General features: G+C 34.6%; 1 protein-coding gene across 1 annotated transcript; it reads right to left on the reverse strand.

Annotated features, from left to right (window-relative positions):
- Positions 1-3,360: 3,360 nt before the first annotated feature.
- XTH32 (xyloglucan endotransglucosylase/hydrolase 32) lies at positions 3,361-6,112 on the reverse strand. Its single transcript, XM_079006354.1, has 4 exons — positions 5,871-6,112; positions 5,635-5,735; positions 4,373-4,590; positions 3,361-4,005 (listed from the first exon to the last, which is right to left on the reverse strand). Exons 1-4 carry the CDS (start codon positions 6,076-6,078, stop codon positions 3,639-3,641), a joined length of 894 nt encoding a protein of 297 aa, XP_078862480.1. The 5' UTR covers positions 6,079-6,112; the 3' UTR covers positions 3,361-3,638.
- Positions 6,113-18,234: the final 12,122 nt, after the last annotated feature.

Here is an 18,234-nt window from a genome sequence, read left to right on the forward strand (position 1 = left end):
TGAACTCTCAGAGCAACAACGAATCACCCCCTCTGGCCTCGCAGCTGCAAGGGCTGCAGCGGTTGCGGCAGCGCCAGCCTTCGTGACAGCAGCATAACGCTTGTCAAAAGTCTCAATCAACATGGTCTTAATAGACCCGAACATCTTTGGAATGACCTTTCTGATAGCTGCGGCCACCTCCTCAGCAATGATCCTGCGGATCTCTTCGTTACTGGTACCCCCAACCACCCCCCTCGAGGGTTGCTGCGGGTAATCACCATAGTCTCTCTGAAACACAAACACAGAAATCATATGGGACTGGCTAACATGCACACACAATTACCCACCCCTACATGCTTCTTAGTATCCTAAGGTTCTTACTTGGGTCGTGTACAGATCTGGTGTTTTCAGTAGTATGGGCCCAATACTACCTTCCACACCAACCTGTAGTTATCCCAAGTCCTCCTCCCAGGATCCTAATTCACAAGTACTCTATCCCTCACGGATATGAAACTACTCTCTCAGTAGATTCCTCAAATGAACATCTAAGTATCCCTCCTAGATTACTCTTTGACTCAAAACTATCTCTCAAAGATTTCCTGCCAGGTACCCTTACTCACCACACACACAAAGCAAATAGTAGATAATGTCAATCAATAGCATTCTCCTAGGCTAAGGCATCATGAATCAGGTAACTCTAGCTCTAAATTCCTGAAATACCTAGCCTACGATCTAGCATGCAACTCTAGTATCTTATCTCATAAGAATATAAACAAGTAAGGGTATTTTGGGAAATCACTATTCGGGCTCTGGCTGATTGTACACACTGTTTCATCTCATTTCCTCTTAAAATCTTTTGCTCGTTTAGAAAATCATTTCTTTTTAGATTTTTTTTCAAATCCTTAGTTTAAGTCCAGACATACCCGAGGGTACAGCCGAATCCTTCAAACCAAGGCTCTGATACCAACTTGTAACACTCTAAATTTTCAAATAAATTTTCATTTTTAATTCCACACAAAACACAGTTTAATATCTCTCATACTCAATTTATAGATGTTTCAAAGCACTAACATAAAAATTGTTTGTCACATATCCCAAAATCCTCAAAATATAAATCAACAAGTTGGTGTGTACAATCATGTCGGCACCTTCCCGCGATACTGAGATGTACCTGAAACACATTTCACACAACATTGTAAGCACAAAGCTTAGTGAGTTTCCTAAAATACCATACACAAATAATTAGCCTCTCATGGCTATATCGCGATAAGGACCCTCCGGTCATGTGTCTCGTGGAAGACCCTACGGTCTCACGGCTTAGGTTGGACCCTCCAGTCCTATATCTCAATGAAAACCCTCCGGTCTCACGACTCAGTTGGACCCTCTGGTCCTATCTAAATAAATACATGAAATAATATATAGCATAAATCACAAAGACAAAATGCATAATATCACATATCTCAGTATCAGCACATAAGACCCTCCGGTCAGTAACATAAATAAGACCCTTCGGTCGCATAGTAATTACCACTCATGTAATTATAGTTAGAAGACTCACCTCGTAAGTAAAGCAAGTATGTCTCGCACTCAAACTGTCAGTCTAGACTCCGCCTTCAAATGGCTGCTACAACTGAATGGATGTCGGATCTATAGACTCCTTCTTATTCCAAGCTCTTCGCTCTAGGAGTCGGGATGTTACAAGAGGACACTTATGAATCTAGGCACAAAAATCGTAAGCCAAATTGCTAGAAGGATTTTATGTTCTTTTGAAGAAAAGAGGGCTAATAGTTGCGTATAGCTTCTCAAAGAGAAGAGTCGTTTATATAATAAACGAGATTTAGGGTTTGCTTCTTAGGGTTCAACGTCATGGGTTGCTTTTAAAGCAATTCAGAGAAATCCAGAATTTAATAAGGAAATCAATGGTTTTCAAAACTGATGAATTTCGTCAGCTTTACCCCTTGGACCCTGCTAGGGGCGCTGCCCCTTTGAAAACCCCAAACCCCCGACTTGTCGTCGAACATGCTTCTAATTCGATCTTATACATGTGTGCACCCGCACATACCCGTACATATATTACAGAACAAATTATGAAGCCTCTTAGCTCACATGTTAGTTCCTATTACATAAAATGACATTGTGATACTAACATCACTAACAAGGATTGCGTAAAGTAGTAGAATAACAAAAGTGGAAGTGAGATTAGAAATGATTATATGTTTAGAAATACCCAACATGCTATAGGTTAGAATACTCCAGGTGGGAGGATGATTCAAAGGTGGTCGAGGCAGCTACAAACTGGATGAGTGGATCTAGAAGGGAGTGTGATGGAGTAGTATTTTGAATGTAGAAAGGGATGACGTTTGGTTTTAGGAAAGCATGTGAGTCAAAATTATTTGGAAAATTTTGGCAAAGGGCAAAACGTTCCCATTAAATAAGATGTGGCCGTTATAATTACATTTTGGTTTGTTAGGCATTAACAACTAAAACACGATGATTGTGGAGGAGGAGGGTGATAACCAAGTAACACACAGTCACACACGATGTTTATTAGGGTTGGAGTTTGTTTATAGTGATAGCGGGAAATATGGGTTAAGATAAAGACCTGAAAACTTGTATGTGTATAGCACTGTAATCGACCATATGAGATGGTTGGAGATAAATTGTTTAAGAGGTTAGATCAGAGAAATTGTAAGATCATAAATATTATTCACCTTTCAATGTATGTTTTATATACAAATAACAAACGTATCTATCATGGAAGTAACCTATCTATAGGATAATAGAAAAAGTACATATAAGGTGCAAAGTGAGCAACAAGATATATTTATTTATAACAAATATATCCCAAAATCGTTACATATGAAAATTTTACAATTCGTCTATAAAACTAAAATCAATTTATTTCGACATGAAAAATAAATAAAACAAATTTAAATAATATATTAAATAAAATAATATTAATTTGTATGTGTGCAAAGGTTTGGAGCTGTGTAAGAATTCTCTTTTTCCAACAATTTATTTGGCTCGTGGGGTCATGGACCAATGTTTATGCTCAGATTTTGACCGATAAAAACAAACCTAGAGACAAATATATAAAGTTGGATTAAAAGTTATTTATAGTTATGATAAAATTCGTTAGATTAACATTTATCACTTACATTAAGTTTTGAATCAAATAAACTAATATAGATAATCATCAATAACGATTCAATAGAATGATATTATTTACATCAAATTGTTCTCTTTTCATCTTCTTTATTCCAAATTGATAGTGAAATGACAACTAAATCACACAGTCCATGTGACTTTTTATCATCGTACAAGATATAAATCATTCATGTTATTATCAACTTATCAGAGTTTTCATTGATCAAATCAATATGGTTATAAAACAGATAATATATAATCACTCATACAGTAAGTTTAATATTAAACTTGACAAGTGTTGTGAATATGGCCAATAAAAATATTACACACGAATACAAAATAAAAATTTCTTTGTTCTTCTAGAGGGATTTGGATGTTGAACCACCTTTTGTGGCCCCATCTCAACACACCCTATAGAAAAAAAGGACTAAGTAAAAAAGTACCCTTAACTTCAAAGCCAAAAAAGACCATGTGACCTTAAGTTGAATAGGGTAGATGCCCCAATTAATCTCCTATTTCCAGCATTCAGGTGTCAATGAATGGTCCCTTTTGTTGTCCCAACAATAGTTATAAACCAGGTAGTGGCTGTGGACCCATTTCATGGCCATGTGTTGTCTCCGGCTAAGGCCACCAGACCGCCCCGGAGAGGCGGTAACAGGGTGGCACCGTGGTGCTGAGTAGGCTGAGCAACCTGTTGCCTTGAAATTGGTGAACCTTCCGACAAACGGTTGATATCTGTAATCAGCTTTGTATTTACCATCTTCAGTAGCCCATGAAGAAGCGTCCCATATGGAGCCATATAACCACATTGGCCTTAATGGAAACGTTGCACTGCTTTTCCTTGGATACCTTCTTATCGGCACATCATCCACAAAAAATCTAGAAAAAATGTATAGAAAGAATTAGATTTAATTAGAACAAAATCATAGGATGCTCCTTGAAGGTTAAACAACATTCTTGTCAATAACATAGGTAACTTTTTAAACCACTGTTTTTTTTTATATAAAATCTATCCTTTTTGAATAATGAAACAAGATCCAAAGACAAACAAGTACGGATTTTTTTTTATCAACTCTCAATAGAATGTTTTACAACTTGTATAAGTATATCAACTCAAACCCACTAGTTAAAAACAATATATAGGTTTTTCTTTTTCAAATGTATCATTTGATTTGACGTATACTTTATTCAATTTAAAATAATAAGTAATAGATTTTCATAATAAATACAATATAAAAAACCTTACATTAAATCGTTTGGGCTCCACAAGATAGCATAGTGATGAAAATTTTTGGTGGGGTCAAACCATAAATGAAACTTCATTTCTCTCCCAATAATCTTTCCATCTCCACTCCCCCGGATATACACATTTGTTTGTAAGGTGTATGGCTTTCCAAATGTTGTTCCAAGGAATTCTATGTCAACCTCATCATGAAACCCTGGGTGCGCTTCATTGTTGGAAAGCTATAATAAAATTTAGAAAACTTATTATTTGATTAGACCAAAATGATATTATTACATCTTGCAATGAGTTTAATATTAAAACTTAAAATGTTATTTTTTAATACTTAATTAGATCACATAAAAATAAAAATTCTTGTGTTTATTGTGATAATTCATTGGGTGTCTAAAATGTCTATTGATATAGACAACTGTAATTTATAATCAATAAATTCTATTTTTCCGTAATGTTTAGTTAATAATGGGCAAAATATTTGATTAAACCGTTATATAATACTATTATAAAACAATGCATTGATTGAAGGAGAATCTAATCAAGAAGATGAATCAATATTGTGCTTAAAGACATTAGACATGTACTATTTTGAGTGGCTCCCTCGCCATAATGCATATTCAAAACTTCATAAAGATAATGATAAGTGTCTACTTTGTAACATCATGGTGTAATAATAAACAAGTTTACGTAAAAAAATATATTATATTTTATTTACTTGCTAAAAGAAATAAAAATCTAACGTTTCTTTAGTAAAGGCACTATCTAAAAGATTTGCTGAAAGCATAGAACATTTCTACTTTAAATAAACATAATCTATTTGTTTTACAGAATATTCCGCAAGGTGCACAAAGAAATGTTATTTTCTCTTGACACATTGTAAATTAAAAAATATTTAAAAAAAAATCCAAACCCATTATCTATTTAGTACGTATAGAATCTACAAACCCTAAGGACACATTTCCAAACATGATTTTTACTTATTTCAACCATGCAATACGATTTCTTATCCATATATAAAGATATACCACAGTCCTTTAAATCGTACTTTTTTTTATCAGTTATATTTGATGTAGGCTGTATTAATCGAATCTATTTGATATTTGGGTGGATTTAGATTAAGGGAAAAAGTCGAGGATGTGACATATTGTCGATAAGTTGAAAATTATTGGCGGAAAGGACATTAGGTACGTTCATGGAACTAAGTGAGGTACTATGAGCTTGAAAGCTTGTACTAATTAATGTCAATCATTGACACATTGCTTAATGCTCACATAGAATGCTGTTATGACTCCTGCGGTGTAACCGGGTTGAAGTTTGATGGATGCTCCAAAATACCCGGATCGGAAAGGTTTTACCGACTTGAACCCGCTTCCTGTAATCAAGAAAACGTTCAAGATCCACGTAAACTTCACTTCTTACATGTAAGTTGTTAAAGTTGGAAGCTTTGGAGCATTTTTGAAAAAGGGGTTTAAACTTTAAAGTTATTGTTTGAGAGAAATAAAGGTACCTGATGTACGATCGAGCCAGATGTCAAGCGCATTGTTGTGAACGCTTTGGTGGTTAGGACCCCAGAGGTTTCTGAAGCCTTGGTTAAAAGTCATGGACCTGAACTTTGAACTTGGGTAGAACCCAGGTGAAGGTGGCCAGTAGCCAGCATTGCTCACCGATGCTTCGGTGAGTATGAAGACAAGTGATAAAAAGACTAAATAACCCATTAAACGAGAGAGAGAGAGAGAGAGAGAGAGAGAGAGAGAGAGAGAGAGAGAGAGAGAGAGAGAGAGAGTAATGAGAAAGAGTGATGTGAAGGTGTATAAATGGAGAGAGAGGTGACGGGATTGTGGGGGTGGGTGGGTGAGTCGGTGGGGTAGTGGTGCATGAGAGGAATGTGAAGGGTAATAGTAATACAATAATAATAATTGTATATATTTATTTATTTATTTTATTTTCTTAAAAGAGTGTACAACATATATATTAGTTTAGTTTCAATCTATATTTTTCATCTCAAATGAGATTTAAACGTTCAATGTAATAGTCACAATATCTTTATGAAGATTTCAGCAGTCGATCATCACTTCAGACAACTTTAAGCTTCATCAACAATCTATGAGATCGATTTCATCTGTTGATCATTAATTCACATCCATTTGAATTTTGATGGATGTTTCGGCAATTGGTCTATGAATTCACAAATCCATATTTAGACAACTTTCAGTAATGACTTTCTTTTTTCTTTGAAGTGAATTTCTCTACAAAATGTATTTAATAATACGATGGGTGTTCTTATATATGCATCTAGTACTGTTTGTACCTCTCCATCTTCTTGATTGACTTTTCTCTTTTAATGGATTTTCTTGTCGTTCAAAAAATAAAATTATAACATATTCGTGGAAATTATGTCTAATATATACTCTGGATAATGGAAATCATATATTGGAAATTGTTTAACGGTGCGATTCTCGTTTATGATTCGTTTTTGTTTAACGGTTTGGCCTATGTTTAATGGTACGATTGTTTAATGGTTCTAAGAGTTGTCTTTTGGTGCGAATTTATAACCACATCGTTAAATATGTGTGCTTTTTATGCGATATATTTTTGTTTGGGTTCCCTACCACACTAATTAATAATTTGAATTTTCTCATCAAATGCTTTTTGTACTAGTGTCTTTTTGACGACCTTCACGAATATCCCTATTTTTGGTTCCAACTATGCTTCTTTTTTTTGCACCAAATCTTATTGTTCTCAATTTTTTCTGCATAAAAATATAAAACATACTTTTATTAAAACGAAAAACATTTTGTAATGGCAAATTGAATCCACTCATAAACTACTCCTAACCAGTATTATACCCTCAATTGTCGGGTATGCATATCTAATAAATTATGAAAATAACACACACATAACTATATATATATATATATATATATATATATATATATATATATATATATATCCCCTGCCGGACTTTAATATTTGTTCTCAAGAAAAGAAGACAACACTTGATACACCTAAAATAAATAATTTTTGGTAAAAGTAAAAACTACTATATTAACAACTAGTTTTATTATTAAGCTAATGGAAAAAGATCTATAATGGTAACATAATATTCATGTTGTACATATTTGGTGCATATTGTTTTTCTTGACTAAGGGGTCGTTTGATAGCTGTCAAATGAGTTATAACTGACGGAGTTAGAAAATGACTGGATTAGAAATTCTGACTAAATTAACTTCTGACTGACACATGTTGTTTGATTTTGCATCTGACTAACTGTGCAAAATGACTATATTACCCTCAAGCAACATCTTTTGATAATATATCAAGAATCATTTTTTCTTTATTTTATATCACTAACCTCCATCATTTGAGTTCTTTGCAGTTTTCCAAATGATTAACAAGTAAAGACAACACATGAAATTCCAAATGATTCACAAGTAATATATAATCTACATTGTTTCATTCAACTCATCTTTCCATTCCTTATAACAAACACAAAAAATATGAATTTGATAACGTTAATATGATATATAGTATCTTCTAGGAATAGATGTTGAATTAGTTTATACATAAATTCATTCTCAATGAATGTATGAGAATCAAAACTCTAAAACTAAAGAACATAATACAAAATGAATTAACAAAAATAGAACACGAATTGATGACCCATAAACAAAAAAGTTCCAATAGATGACCCATAAATATCTAATACAAAAAAGTTCCAATTGAAGACCCATAAACAAAAGCACGAGTCCCAGGTCGAAACAATGGATAATGACGTCGGCAACCTTCTTGAATCTCTAAACAAAAACTAAAGACTAAAGATTTAGAGAAAAAACGGTGAATTGAATTACAATTTTGAAAATAAGTAAAATTGAAATCGCTTTCACTGAAAATAAGCAAAATTCAAATCGCAAACAATGAAAGCTCAATTTTATGAAATCGCTTCCATTTATTGATTTAACCAATCGATTAAAGAGGAAGATGACCCGTTTGGTCTCGCACGTGTTTGGCTGTCCTCGTTTGCAGTCTTCATTTGCGGTCCTCGCGTGTGGTCTAGTTCTCGGTCAGCAGGTTATATACAAAAATTGAGCAGAACAAGATTCGAACCACGGTCTCTCATACACGCAACCCACACCCTTACCAATCAATCTAGCATGTCAGATGTTTAAGATCTTCCCTGATTAGTTCAAGTAGCTTCGCAATTTTTTACAATTTTGGCCCAAAAATCAATTTTTTTAGTTTTAAAGTTTCATTTTCAACCCAAAACTTTGACTTTTAATTTTTGACTTCCTAAGTTGACTTTTGACCTTAAAATTTTGACTTTGACTTTCAAGTTTGACCTTGACTTTAAACTTTGACTTTCTCGTTTAACTTTTAAATTTTCAAGTTTAGCTTTTCGATTTGACTTTTCAAGTTTGCTTTTAAGTTTGACTTTTTAAACTTGACTTTTAAGGTTGACTTTCAAGGTTTCAAGTCAAAGGACATTTTTTGATAAACAATGAGTTCTTCAAACACCAAAGTCAATGAAGTTTCATGTTCTCAATCTTGTGAAGCTACTATTAAATTTCTCCGAGATCAAATCGATTTATTAAAAAGAGTAAATGAGGACCTTAAGTACGAAGGCTATACTCTTAGGAAAGATCAAAAACCTTTAAAAGTACAACTAGAGGCCAAAACCAAGGACTTTAGGAAGCTTCAGGAAGAATACAATAATAAATGTGTGAATTATGATTATGTTAAGGAACAGTTTGTTGAATTGACTATTGAACTTGATGCATTAAAAGCTAAATATAAAGATGTTGAATTCAACTTTTAAAAATTTGATGTGTCAAGTGAGGTAGTTGCATCAATGATTGAAAAACAATTAACTTTTAAGGATAATCAAAATAAGGGTCTAGGGTATGGCCTATCCCCTGTACCAACTTCAGTTAAGACTGAATAGTCTAGGCCAAATGAGAGTGTTGAGGTGAAGGATACTAATGATTCTACTTCCTGTGCAGGTAAAGTAGTGGAAGATGAGAACAAGGAGAACATAACTAACTCTAGTTCTGTTGATTCGGTTGACTGTTAAACTAATGTCTCCTTGAACTCTGAATCTGTTGCTTCTAATTATGTTACATCCAATCAACCTGCTGTTAGTAAATACAGGCCACCAAAACAAGCAAAGCAGACTGCTTGCTGCAAGTGTGCTTGTGGGAACAATGAGAGACAAGGCAAGGGCATGCCACCGGGGGCAGGAAGAAACAACTTCTACGTGAAGAAAAATACATGTTTTCACTGTGGAACACCTAGACACATTGCCAGAAATTATCCAAATCGCACATATGTTCCCTACTACGCACAAGGATGGCAGAACGCGCCAAGAGGGAGATCTTTCAAAAGAAACCATCCGAGGCCACGTTCAAGAAATGATAAACGGAACACGCAAAAGGCCAAGAATCCATCTCCCAATGTCAAGAAGGGAATGTCGGCCAAGAAGTCCAATTCAAGATATGCTCCAGTGAAACCAAGACCGATTAGGTCAAAGTCATCTCGGCGTTCGGCTTCGAGTTCCAAAGCAAGTGATAAGGCACCCAATCGATTGAACAAGAAATGGGTTAAGCCCGACTACAGATGGGTACCGAAGGTTCACCCTCCCAAATCTTCAAATGATTCTAACATTTATTCATCTTCTATTTGTGATAAGCAGGATATGTCATGGGAGAGAGTACCTTGTGTTGATGATAAAGGTCAACCCAATTTCAAAATGGAATGGGTTCTAAAGACCAACTAATCCCGTACTCTCTGTTGGAGCAGCTATGGAGGCATATAATCAGACTTCGGTTTGTTGATAGTGGTTATTCCAAGCACATGATAGGGGACATCTCTCAACTGTACGACACTCAAAACTTTAAGTGAGGGTATGTGTCCTTCGTGGGAAAGGAAGAAAGGAAAGGATCACACATAGGGTTTGTGCTTAATGATATGAAGAATTTTCAGATCTATTCTGAGATTAAAGTATGTGTGCTGTTCTCAGACCTTCTGGATTCAAATTCAATTGGTAACTTACGGTTTGAGTTTTCTTCTCGATAATCCTAAGTTTTTCTTAAAATGATTTGTTTTGAAGGCAATCTTTTATTTTCTTATAGTTTTTGGCTTTTAGGTATTTTTTGGGAAGTGATATGAAGCTTAGTGCTAAAGGGAATTTTGAAAATCGTGTAATGGACTTAGATAGTTCTATTTGGACTAACAATATGACGCTCATGTAGATTGAGCAGTGAGATAAACATGGGAACCTGCAGGATACGCTAAAAATCATATGTATCTAGAATTGTGGCTTAACATTTCCTCGATGTATGGACTCATGTCTTGAATTCTGGTATTGATAGGGCAACTAGGGGGTTCTGATAAAGTAGGTTTGTAGAAAATTATTTTCTTGCTTTTTATGATCTGTCAGTCATATGTTGCTTCCTTTGTGTGATTAGAACATATCCGGCCTGGATTGCAACATATACAACTCTATCTCTATGAATATCCTTATCTATGAAATTCTTTCTATCTGTTAGTCATATGCTGTCCCCTCTGCATGAACGGAAGATCCGACCTGGGACACAGTATATGCACCCTACTATCTCTCTAACCCTCTATCTATGTTAGTCATATGTTGTTCCCTCTGCGTGATTAGAAGAAATCCAACCTGGGATACAACATATGCACTTCTATATCTGACTTCTTTCTTAATAATTGAATACTCACCTAAAGTAAAGATTTCTTTGGAAGTTCTTAATTATCGGGGTATGTCAGAATGTGGGGAACACGTTCTAGTACATCTGAAATTGAACTACTTAAAAGGTTCTCTGTAGATCTCGCTACTGAATTTCAATGGACAATAATATCCTTGGTCGTCGTCAGCCAAATGGTCCATTTAGGAATATAGATCACAATGACTTGTCACTTATAATCTGTCCAATTTGTCAAATATCCTTTGTGTTTAAGTGGACCATAATACCAGTGATTGACCAGATATAAGCATGTAGGTGTGTGCTGATAAACGATATTGAATTGCCTGACAACTTTGATCCCAAATCAGTCTTAAAGTTATCTATTATTTTTGTTTTTGTTAAATTTGTTCATAGTTTTCCTCTATGCACAAATTTAGGGGGAGAATTTAAATTTTTTTAAAAAAATCAAACAAAAATTAAAAAATTAAAAAATTAAAAAATTAAAAAATTAAAAAAATCCAAAAATAGTTTATTTCTTTTTCAGAAAAATCAAAAATCCAAAAATATTGTGTGCTAAGTTTTCTTTTAGTCTTGTTTTTATCTCAAAATTTTCTTTGTCTTGAAAAGAGAATTCAGATGTAGATAAGACTCATGGAGACTGTATCAAGATTTTTTGATCCAATGCTTCATCCGTGATTATCAAAGAATTTTCATTTGAAGGAACAAGAAATGAAGATTATTCTTTTAACATTCAATCTTTCAACCCTAGAAGCAAGGTGAAGCTGTACTTGAAGATTATGTGACAAATTGCATTGAAGCCTCCTCAATCAATTTGATGTTATCTATGTATCTGCTGAAGTGATCCATAAGATTCGTTCTCTCTGATATTCTCTCTGGAGATTCTCAAGCTGAAAGCGCCAAGTTTCAAGAATCTCTACATGAAGCCTCCACACCAAACATGCATTCAATGTCAAATTTTGAAGAGAAGCCCAAATGTTCAAGATGAAGTCACTCACGTAGAAGATTCATTTGTTCATCTTGAAGCTGTGAAGAAATCGAAGATAAACGTTGAAGCCAAGCTAAAGTGAAGACTAAGAAGAAATGCACAATCATATTGGGTTAAAGGAAAAGAAAGCTATAAACCAATGGGGAGATTGTTGGGTCAAAAATATGGTTTATACTTTGTTTTTCTTAGATCTTGTAATTTTCGGTCTAAGGCTGAAAACTCCTTGGGTTTATTTGTAGCTTGGACCGAAAACCCATGTGTTTTCGGTCTAGCATTTGGGTTTGGGCTTTGGGTTTAGTCCATAGGTATAAATAGGGTGGAGGAGGAGTGTTTTACAAGTCCAGACTAAGGAGGGGTGTTTTCGGTTAAGGGAGCATTATTGTTACATTTTGGAGTTCTAGAGAGAGAAAGTAGAGAGAAAAAGTGTGTGTGTATGTGTGATTTATGTAAGGATTATCATTCATATCATCAATACATCATAGATTCATCAAGTTCTTCTTCTCCTTCTACTCCATTCTATCTTACATTATCCACTTGATTGGGATTCCACAACACTCAAGTGGATTGGATTGATACATCAAGCGAATTTTGGGGACTTACACCCCATTCACGATACCGATCTATAAGGGGAGTTTAAGGAAGCGGCCTATAAAATGACTGTCATTGGGTATCCACTCTTACCCACCGCTCCCTTGATTGGTGGAAGGTCATTGGCCGAACGGGTTTGATAGGACACTTAGTTCTCATTAACAAGTATAATGGAATAAATAAAGTAACCAAATGTTTTTATTAATTTCCCAATATTAGTTACTTTAGGAAAATGTGAATTTGATGTTAATCCATGAAATTGCACATTGCACTTTATATAAGTCGTTAGTGGAGCGTGTGTGGTGCACCTGTAACAACGTGAATTTTCAAACAATTTTTCATTTTAAACACATAATTCATTCATAAAGAAATCCCAAAATTCAATGCTCACATATTATCTGTCACACCCCAAAACCAAGAACGGCGGAAACGTTCTGGGGCGGAGGACGTCATGTACAGTATCACAACAATGAATAATAGTAAACAAGCAACAACATCATCCATTGCATTAATAATATAATTTCATACATGCGTGTTCTGTCAAGTTATATAGACGCCAAAATATACATATCAAAATAAAAGTCGAGTCTTGAACAAACTCCATCTTCTGGAAACCTGGCACCTGTACCTGTCTATTGGTGACCTAAGAATACAAGTTATTTTAAAAGCGAGTATCAGCTTAAAGCTGGTGAGATCTGTCACACCCCAAAACCATGAACAGCGGAAACGTTCTGGGGCGGAGGACGTCATGTACAGTATCACAACAAAGAATAATAGTAAACAAGCAACAACATCATCCATTGCATTAATAATATAATTTCATACATGTGTGTTTTGTCAAGTTATATAGACACCAAAATATACATATCAAAATAAAAGACGAGTCTTGAACGAACTCCATTTTCTCAAAACCTTGCACCTGTACCTGTCTATTGGTGACTTGAGAATACAAGTTATTTTGAAAGCGAGTATCAGCTTAAAGCTGTTGAGATCATAAGTATATTAATGTCTGTGTTTGTATGAAAGCATTTGTAAGATGTTTTCTACAATGTTTTGTAAAATGTTTGAACTCTCCTTGAAAACCCTATGTTTCCTACTAATGGTAGCCTTCTACCAAGGCATCTAGTGTCTGTGTGTATGTCTCTTGTAAGAGTGTGTATTTTCCCAAATCCGACTATCATTAACCAAAAATATAGATTTTACATTACCGTGCATCGTGTGAATATTCACGAAGTGAATGTAATGGGAAAATATCATAGTACCGTAGTATTTGTAATAAGTAACTACTGCTGTACTAACTACCTTAAAAACAAAAGGCGTTTAAAGTAACATGTGATCGACCTGTATCCTGCTACTAACTCGAGTAAAACGACGATGTAAGACGCCGTAAGAAATGACATTTGGCACCCGTACACTTGCAAGTCCCACTGTAGCGAGCAGCAAGGTGTAGGATAGTCAATCCAGTATAGATCTATACGCAAACTCATACACTCCCCAATTAAGGAGATTCTGGATACAAAAACGGTCATGGAAGGAAGTGCCATGACCCGTTTAACGGTTCACATAACTACATGAATGTACATGTAATGAATGTGCAAACTGTAAGTGTACTCTTTCTCTGTCTAGCCTGTATGTACTGTAATGTTCTGCGTGTGCTAGCTGTAATGTGTGTTCTCTCTCTATCTAGCATGTATAGTAATGTATTGTGTACTATCTGTAATGTATGTTCTCTCTCTATCTAGAATGTATTGACTCATGAATGAACTGACTCATTGTATGTTTCATTGTCCTAGTAATAGTATTAGTATCTTCCTGTACTACCCCTATGGTAGCTTACTAGTAATGTATGATCATGATTGTAAACCCTTGCTACCCAAAGGTATGGAAGTGATTGAAAGAACTTTTATGTCTATATATGTATACATAATATATATAACTAATAGATAGACGACCTTCGGACGGATAGCCGATGCCCTACAGCCACATCCCAACGAGGAAAAGGAGATAAAGCGAGCTGGCCTTCCTAAGCCCTTTAAACATTACTTATATAACTATAAATACCAGATCCGGTCCAAACGTATATGGGGCCCGGGGCGAAAAGAATAAAAGGGCCCCTCAAAGACAAATATAATAAAAATTAAAAAAAATATATCATTTATTCTTTGGTATAGACACGTTCAATTAGTAAAAAAATAAGTCAAATTGTTTATCTTTTGAGCTAATTTGAGTTTGAACCAATTTTACGCCCTAAAAATCATTTAGGTAATAAATTTTTTTATATATATATACACTACATAGCCCATAAATTTTGGGCCCCCTAGAGACGTGGGCCCTGGGCAGTCGCCCGGGTTGCCCACCGTCTGGACCGGCCCTGATAAATACATAGGAATGCATTTGATAATAAGTATAAAAGATTTTAAGTAAAAGTATTTGACAAGTAAAAGAGTTTGTAAAACAGTTTGAAGCAAAACAGTTTGATAAACAGTTTGAACAGTAAGCAAACTACTGGTTTGGTAGTTATTAATCACATGTGATTGATATAATGACTATAAGTATTCAACTTGTATTCCCCCCCCCATAAAAGCATTTAAAAACATTTAAACCATTGATTAAGGGGTATGAACTCACATGTAGTGAGTGTACGTATGAACTGAAGATGTAGGATTGCTAGGTGTAAAGTGAAGTCTTGAACACACTCTATGATCCTAGATAACATATAATATCACATATATGTATCCAATTAGTATTTAAACAACTAATAAACAAAGTTAAGACACCCTAAGACATGCTAAACTGATGGGTTTTGGTCCTAAGAACATCCTATGTGCTCAGACAAACCCTAATGCTTGGATCTAGGTTTCTCTATTGTACATGCAAGTTATCCAAGACTATAAACCCTAGATCTAGCATATGATAATCAATATAACATATAAATAAGGGTTTAGATCATACCTTGATTGTTATGTAGCAATAACAATCCCAAATCCTTCTTGTATTGACTTTAGAAAGCTTAGAGTCACAATTGTCACTCCTCTAATGGTTCACAAACACCATAAGTAAGAGGATAAAGAGGAGAGAGGATGGAGGCTACCCAAAATGTCTATAAACCCTAGAGGAGTCTTAGCCACGTTTTTGGTCCAAAAGGGATCTATATATAGTAAGGCTATTAGGGTTATCTAACAAGGAAACCCTAATTTGAATGCTTAAGCCCTAAGCAACCCATGGACTCCTTTAATTAAGGCCTTGAACGATTTCCTTATAGGCTTCCCCATAGAATTTGTCCACTTCTTAATATAAGGCAATTCATGGCCCAAATTGCAATTATCCCATAATTACAATTCCAGTCCCTTAAGTTTAATTAATCTCTTTTAGTCACAAAACTAATTACTAATTCATTATTGACTAATATTAATTAAACAATATGATTTCTCCTTTAATATATTATTCTCATAATATATTAATAAATCATATTTAATCCTTTCTCTTCATAATTCATCCTATCAAGTTGCTTTGGTGAAGGCAACCCAAAAGGATCATGCACCATCGGGTCAAGTACATACCAAAATAGTTATGGACTTAGACACTAATCCAACAGTCTCCCACTTGGATAAGTCTAATAACTATTATGCATATGACTTCAGATCCTGATCTGCAATTGTAGCTTTCCAAAGCCGCTATCAACTCTGATCATATCAGATACGCATGTCCTTAGATAACGGATCATATATTCCTCTATTCTAGATATCGTATGAGACATGATTTCAAATCATTCTCTTTGTACTATATCTCAATTTCCGATTTATGACGACTGACTAATTGAACAAATCAAATTAGCCCTAGCCCGGCCGAGCATTTACGTTTGTCATCACTAAACCATCGAGGGGCCCAAAGATATCTCTTTTATCCTACTTGGGATAAAAGGAACGGATAAACTTTGATATAATGCTTGCTTGCACTTACTCACCAAATCACACACAACAATATGTTTTATAACACCAAGTTACTAGTGCATTTACATATTATCAATGTGCAACCGATTTGCAAGATACAACTCACACATCTCGGTTTCAAGAATATAGGATGTTATCGTCTCACCAATCACTCGTGATACAATTCATGGAGTGATCCAAGTGAGCGTGGGTTTAATCCAATGCTCAAATCATATTCATAAGCACTCATGAACGTTGCAGCAAACATTTGCTTATGTCTAATACTCTATTAAACAATCCACACACCAATTCACGACAGTCTTCATTTATATCTACTTCCAACATATGAACGACTCTGGCCCGTTCGAATAATTCGATTATTCTTAATAAATTCAATTATTCTGGAAGTTAAAACATGCAAATGTGAAACACAAGAATAATACTAATCCCATATGGCCTCAAACCTTTGAGTATAAATAAAACTCCTTTTATTTATCACCATATCAATTAGTCATTATTTGTCGTTTCGGGTAATCAACTTCTTACTTGAATTATTACACTTGTCCCATGCTCTTAGCATGCACACAATGTTTACCTATGGTTCTTACTTTTGTGAAGTAGATCAAATTGAACACATTTCCAATCATTCTCATTTCACAACTCCAAATCCTTTTTCATAAGTGTGAGAATATCAAATTCTTGTTACTTATAAAATATGCTAGATTCTAACATTCTATGCAATGATCATTTCGTAATGTCACTGTACCAAAGTCACAAAGACTATTGCCAATGATATTACAAAGTCCTCTATCGGACATTGTTACAAGACAATTCCTTAGATATGATGTCTATCACTCAAAGTACATTCCTTTGAACATCCTTTTGCATAAGAGTTTCTAATCTAGACATAGATTTTCAATATTCAATTTCCAATATGGACACGCTTCCATATTTTCCATATGAAAACTCATTCTTAATAGAATCTTATCTATTCGTAATGATGTCGATATGGTCCATCCAATATGGAAACATTTCCATAATTTCCATATGACAACTCATTCTTAATAGAATCTTTTCTATTCATAATAATGTCGATATGGTCCATCCAATACCATGCTTCCAACTACTCACAAGCGACCAATCCTCGTCAAACTTTGGATTGTTCTTTGATAGTTGTTTAATTATTTTAGTCAAAACCAATTCTAGTCCCTTTTTCCTCTAAATGCGCTTGACATTTGGAAAATTTTAGAATGGTCAAACATTAAAGCAATTTGCTATGTTCTCAATATTCGAATTGTGAAAAGGAATGTCGTAATCATAATTGAAATTTTAAGAACACACTATGTACCCTTTACTAAATTTATTAACATTTCTCAACCTAATCCTTTAGATTTGAAATGAAGCATAATATTCTCTCCCTTAATTATAGCAAAACAACTTTACAACCCTTACGACTTTGCAAGGTATACCTCTTGTTTTCTATAATTAATATTGCCAACTTGCAATACGTGCCTTAATAATCATACAATCATAACACTTATGCTCCCACTATCATGATTATTATTATAAAACATAACACTTATGCTCCCACTAGCTTTGACATGTATTCAGCAACAGCTTAACTTTCAGAAAAGCAATGCTTATTGAATT

The sequence above is a fragment of the Lactuca serriola genome, chromosome 6 (genome assembly GCF_051521515.1).
Source record: "Lactuca serriola cultivar US96UC23 chromosome 6, Lser_US96UC23_V15, whole genome shotgun sequence".
NCBI lineage: Eukaryota > Viridiplantae > Streptophyta > Magnoliopsida > Asterales > Asteraceae > Lactuca > Lactuca serriola.

Bases quoted from the DNA above. Each gene is read 5' to 3' on its own strand.
- XTH32 (XM_079006354.1), bottom strand. From the start codon at position 6,078: ATGGGTTATTTAGTCTTTTTATCACTTGTCTTCATACTCACCGAAGCA. The intron at 5,736-5,870 runs GTACCTTTATTT...TCTTGATTACAG, and splicing joins CTGGCTCGATCGTACATCAG to GAAGCGGGTTCAAGTCGGTA. The intron at 4,006-4,372 runs GTAAGGTTTTTT...CATTTTTTCTAG, and splicing joins TGGAGCCCAAACGATTTAAT to ATTTTTTGTGGATGATGTGC.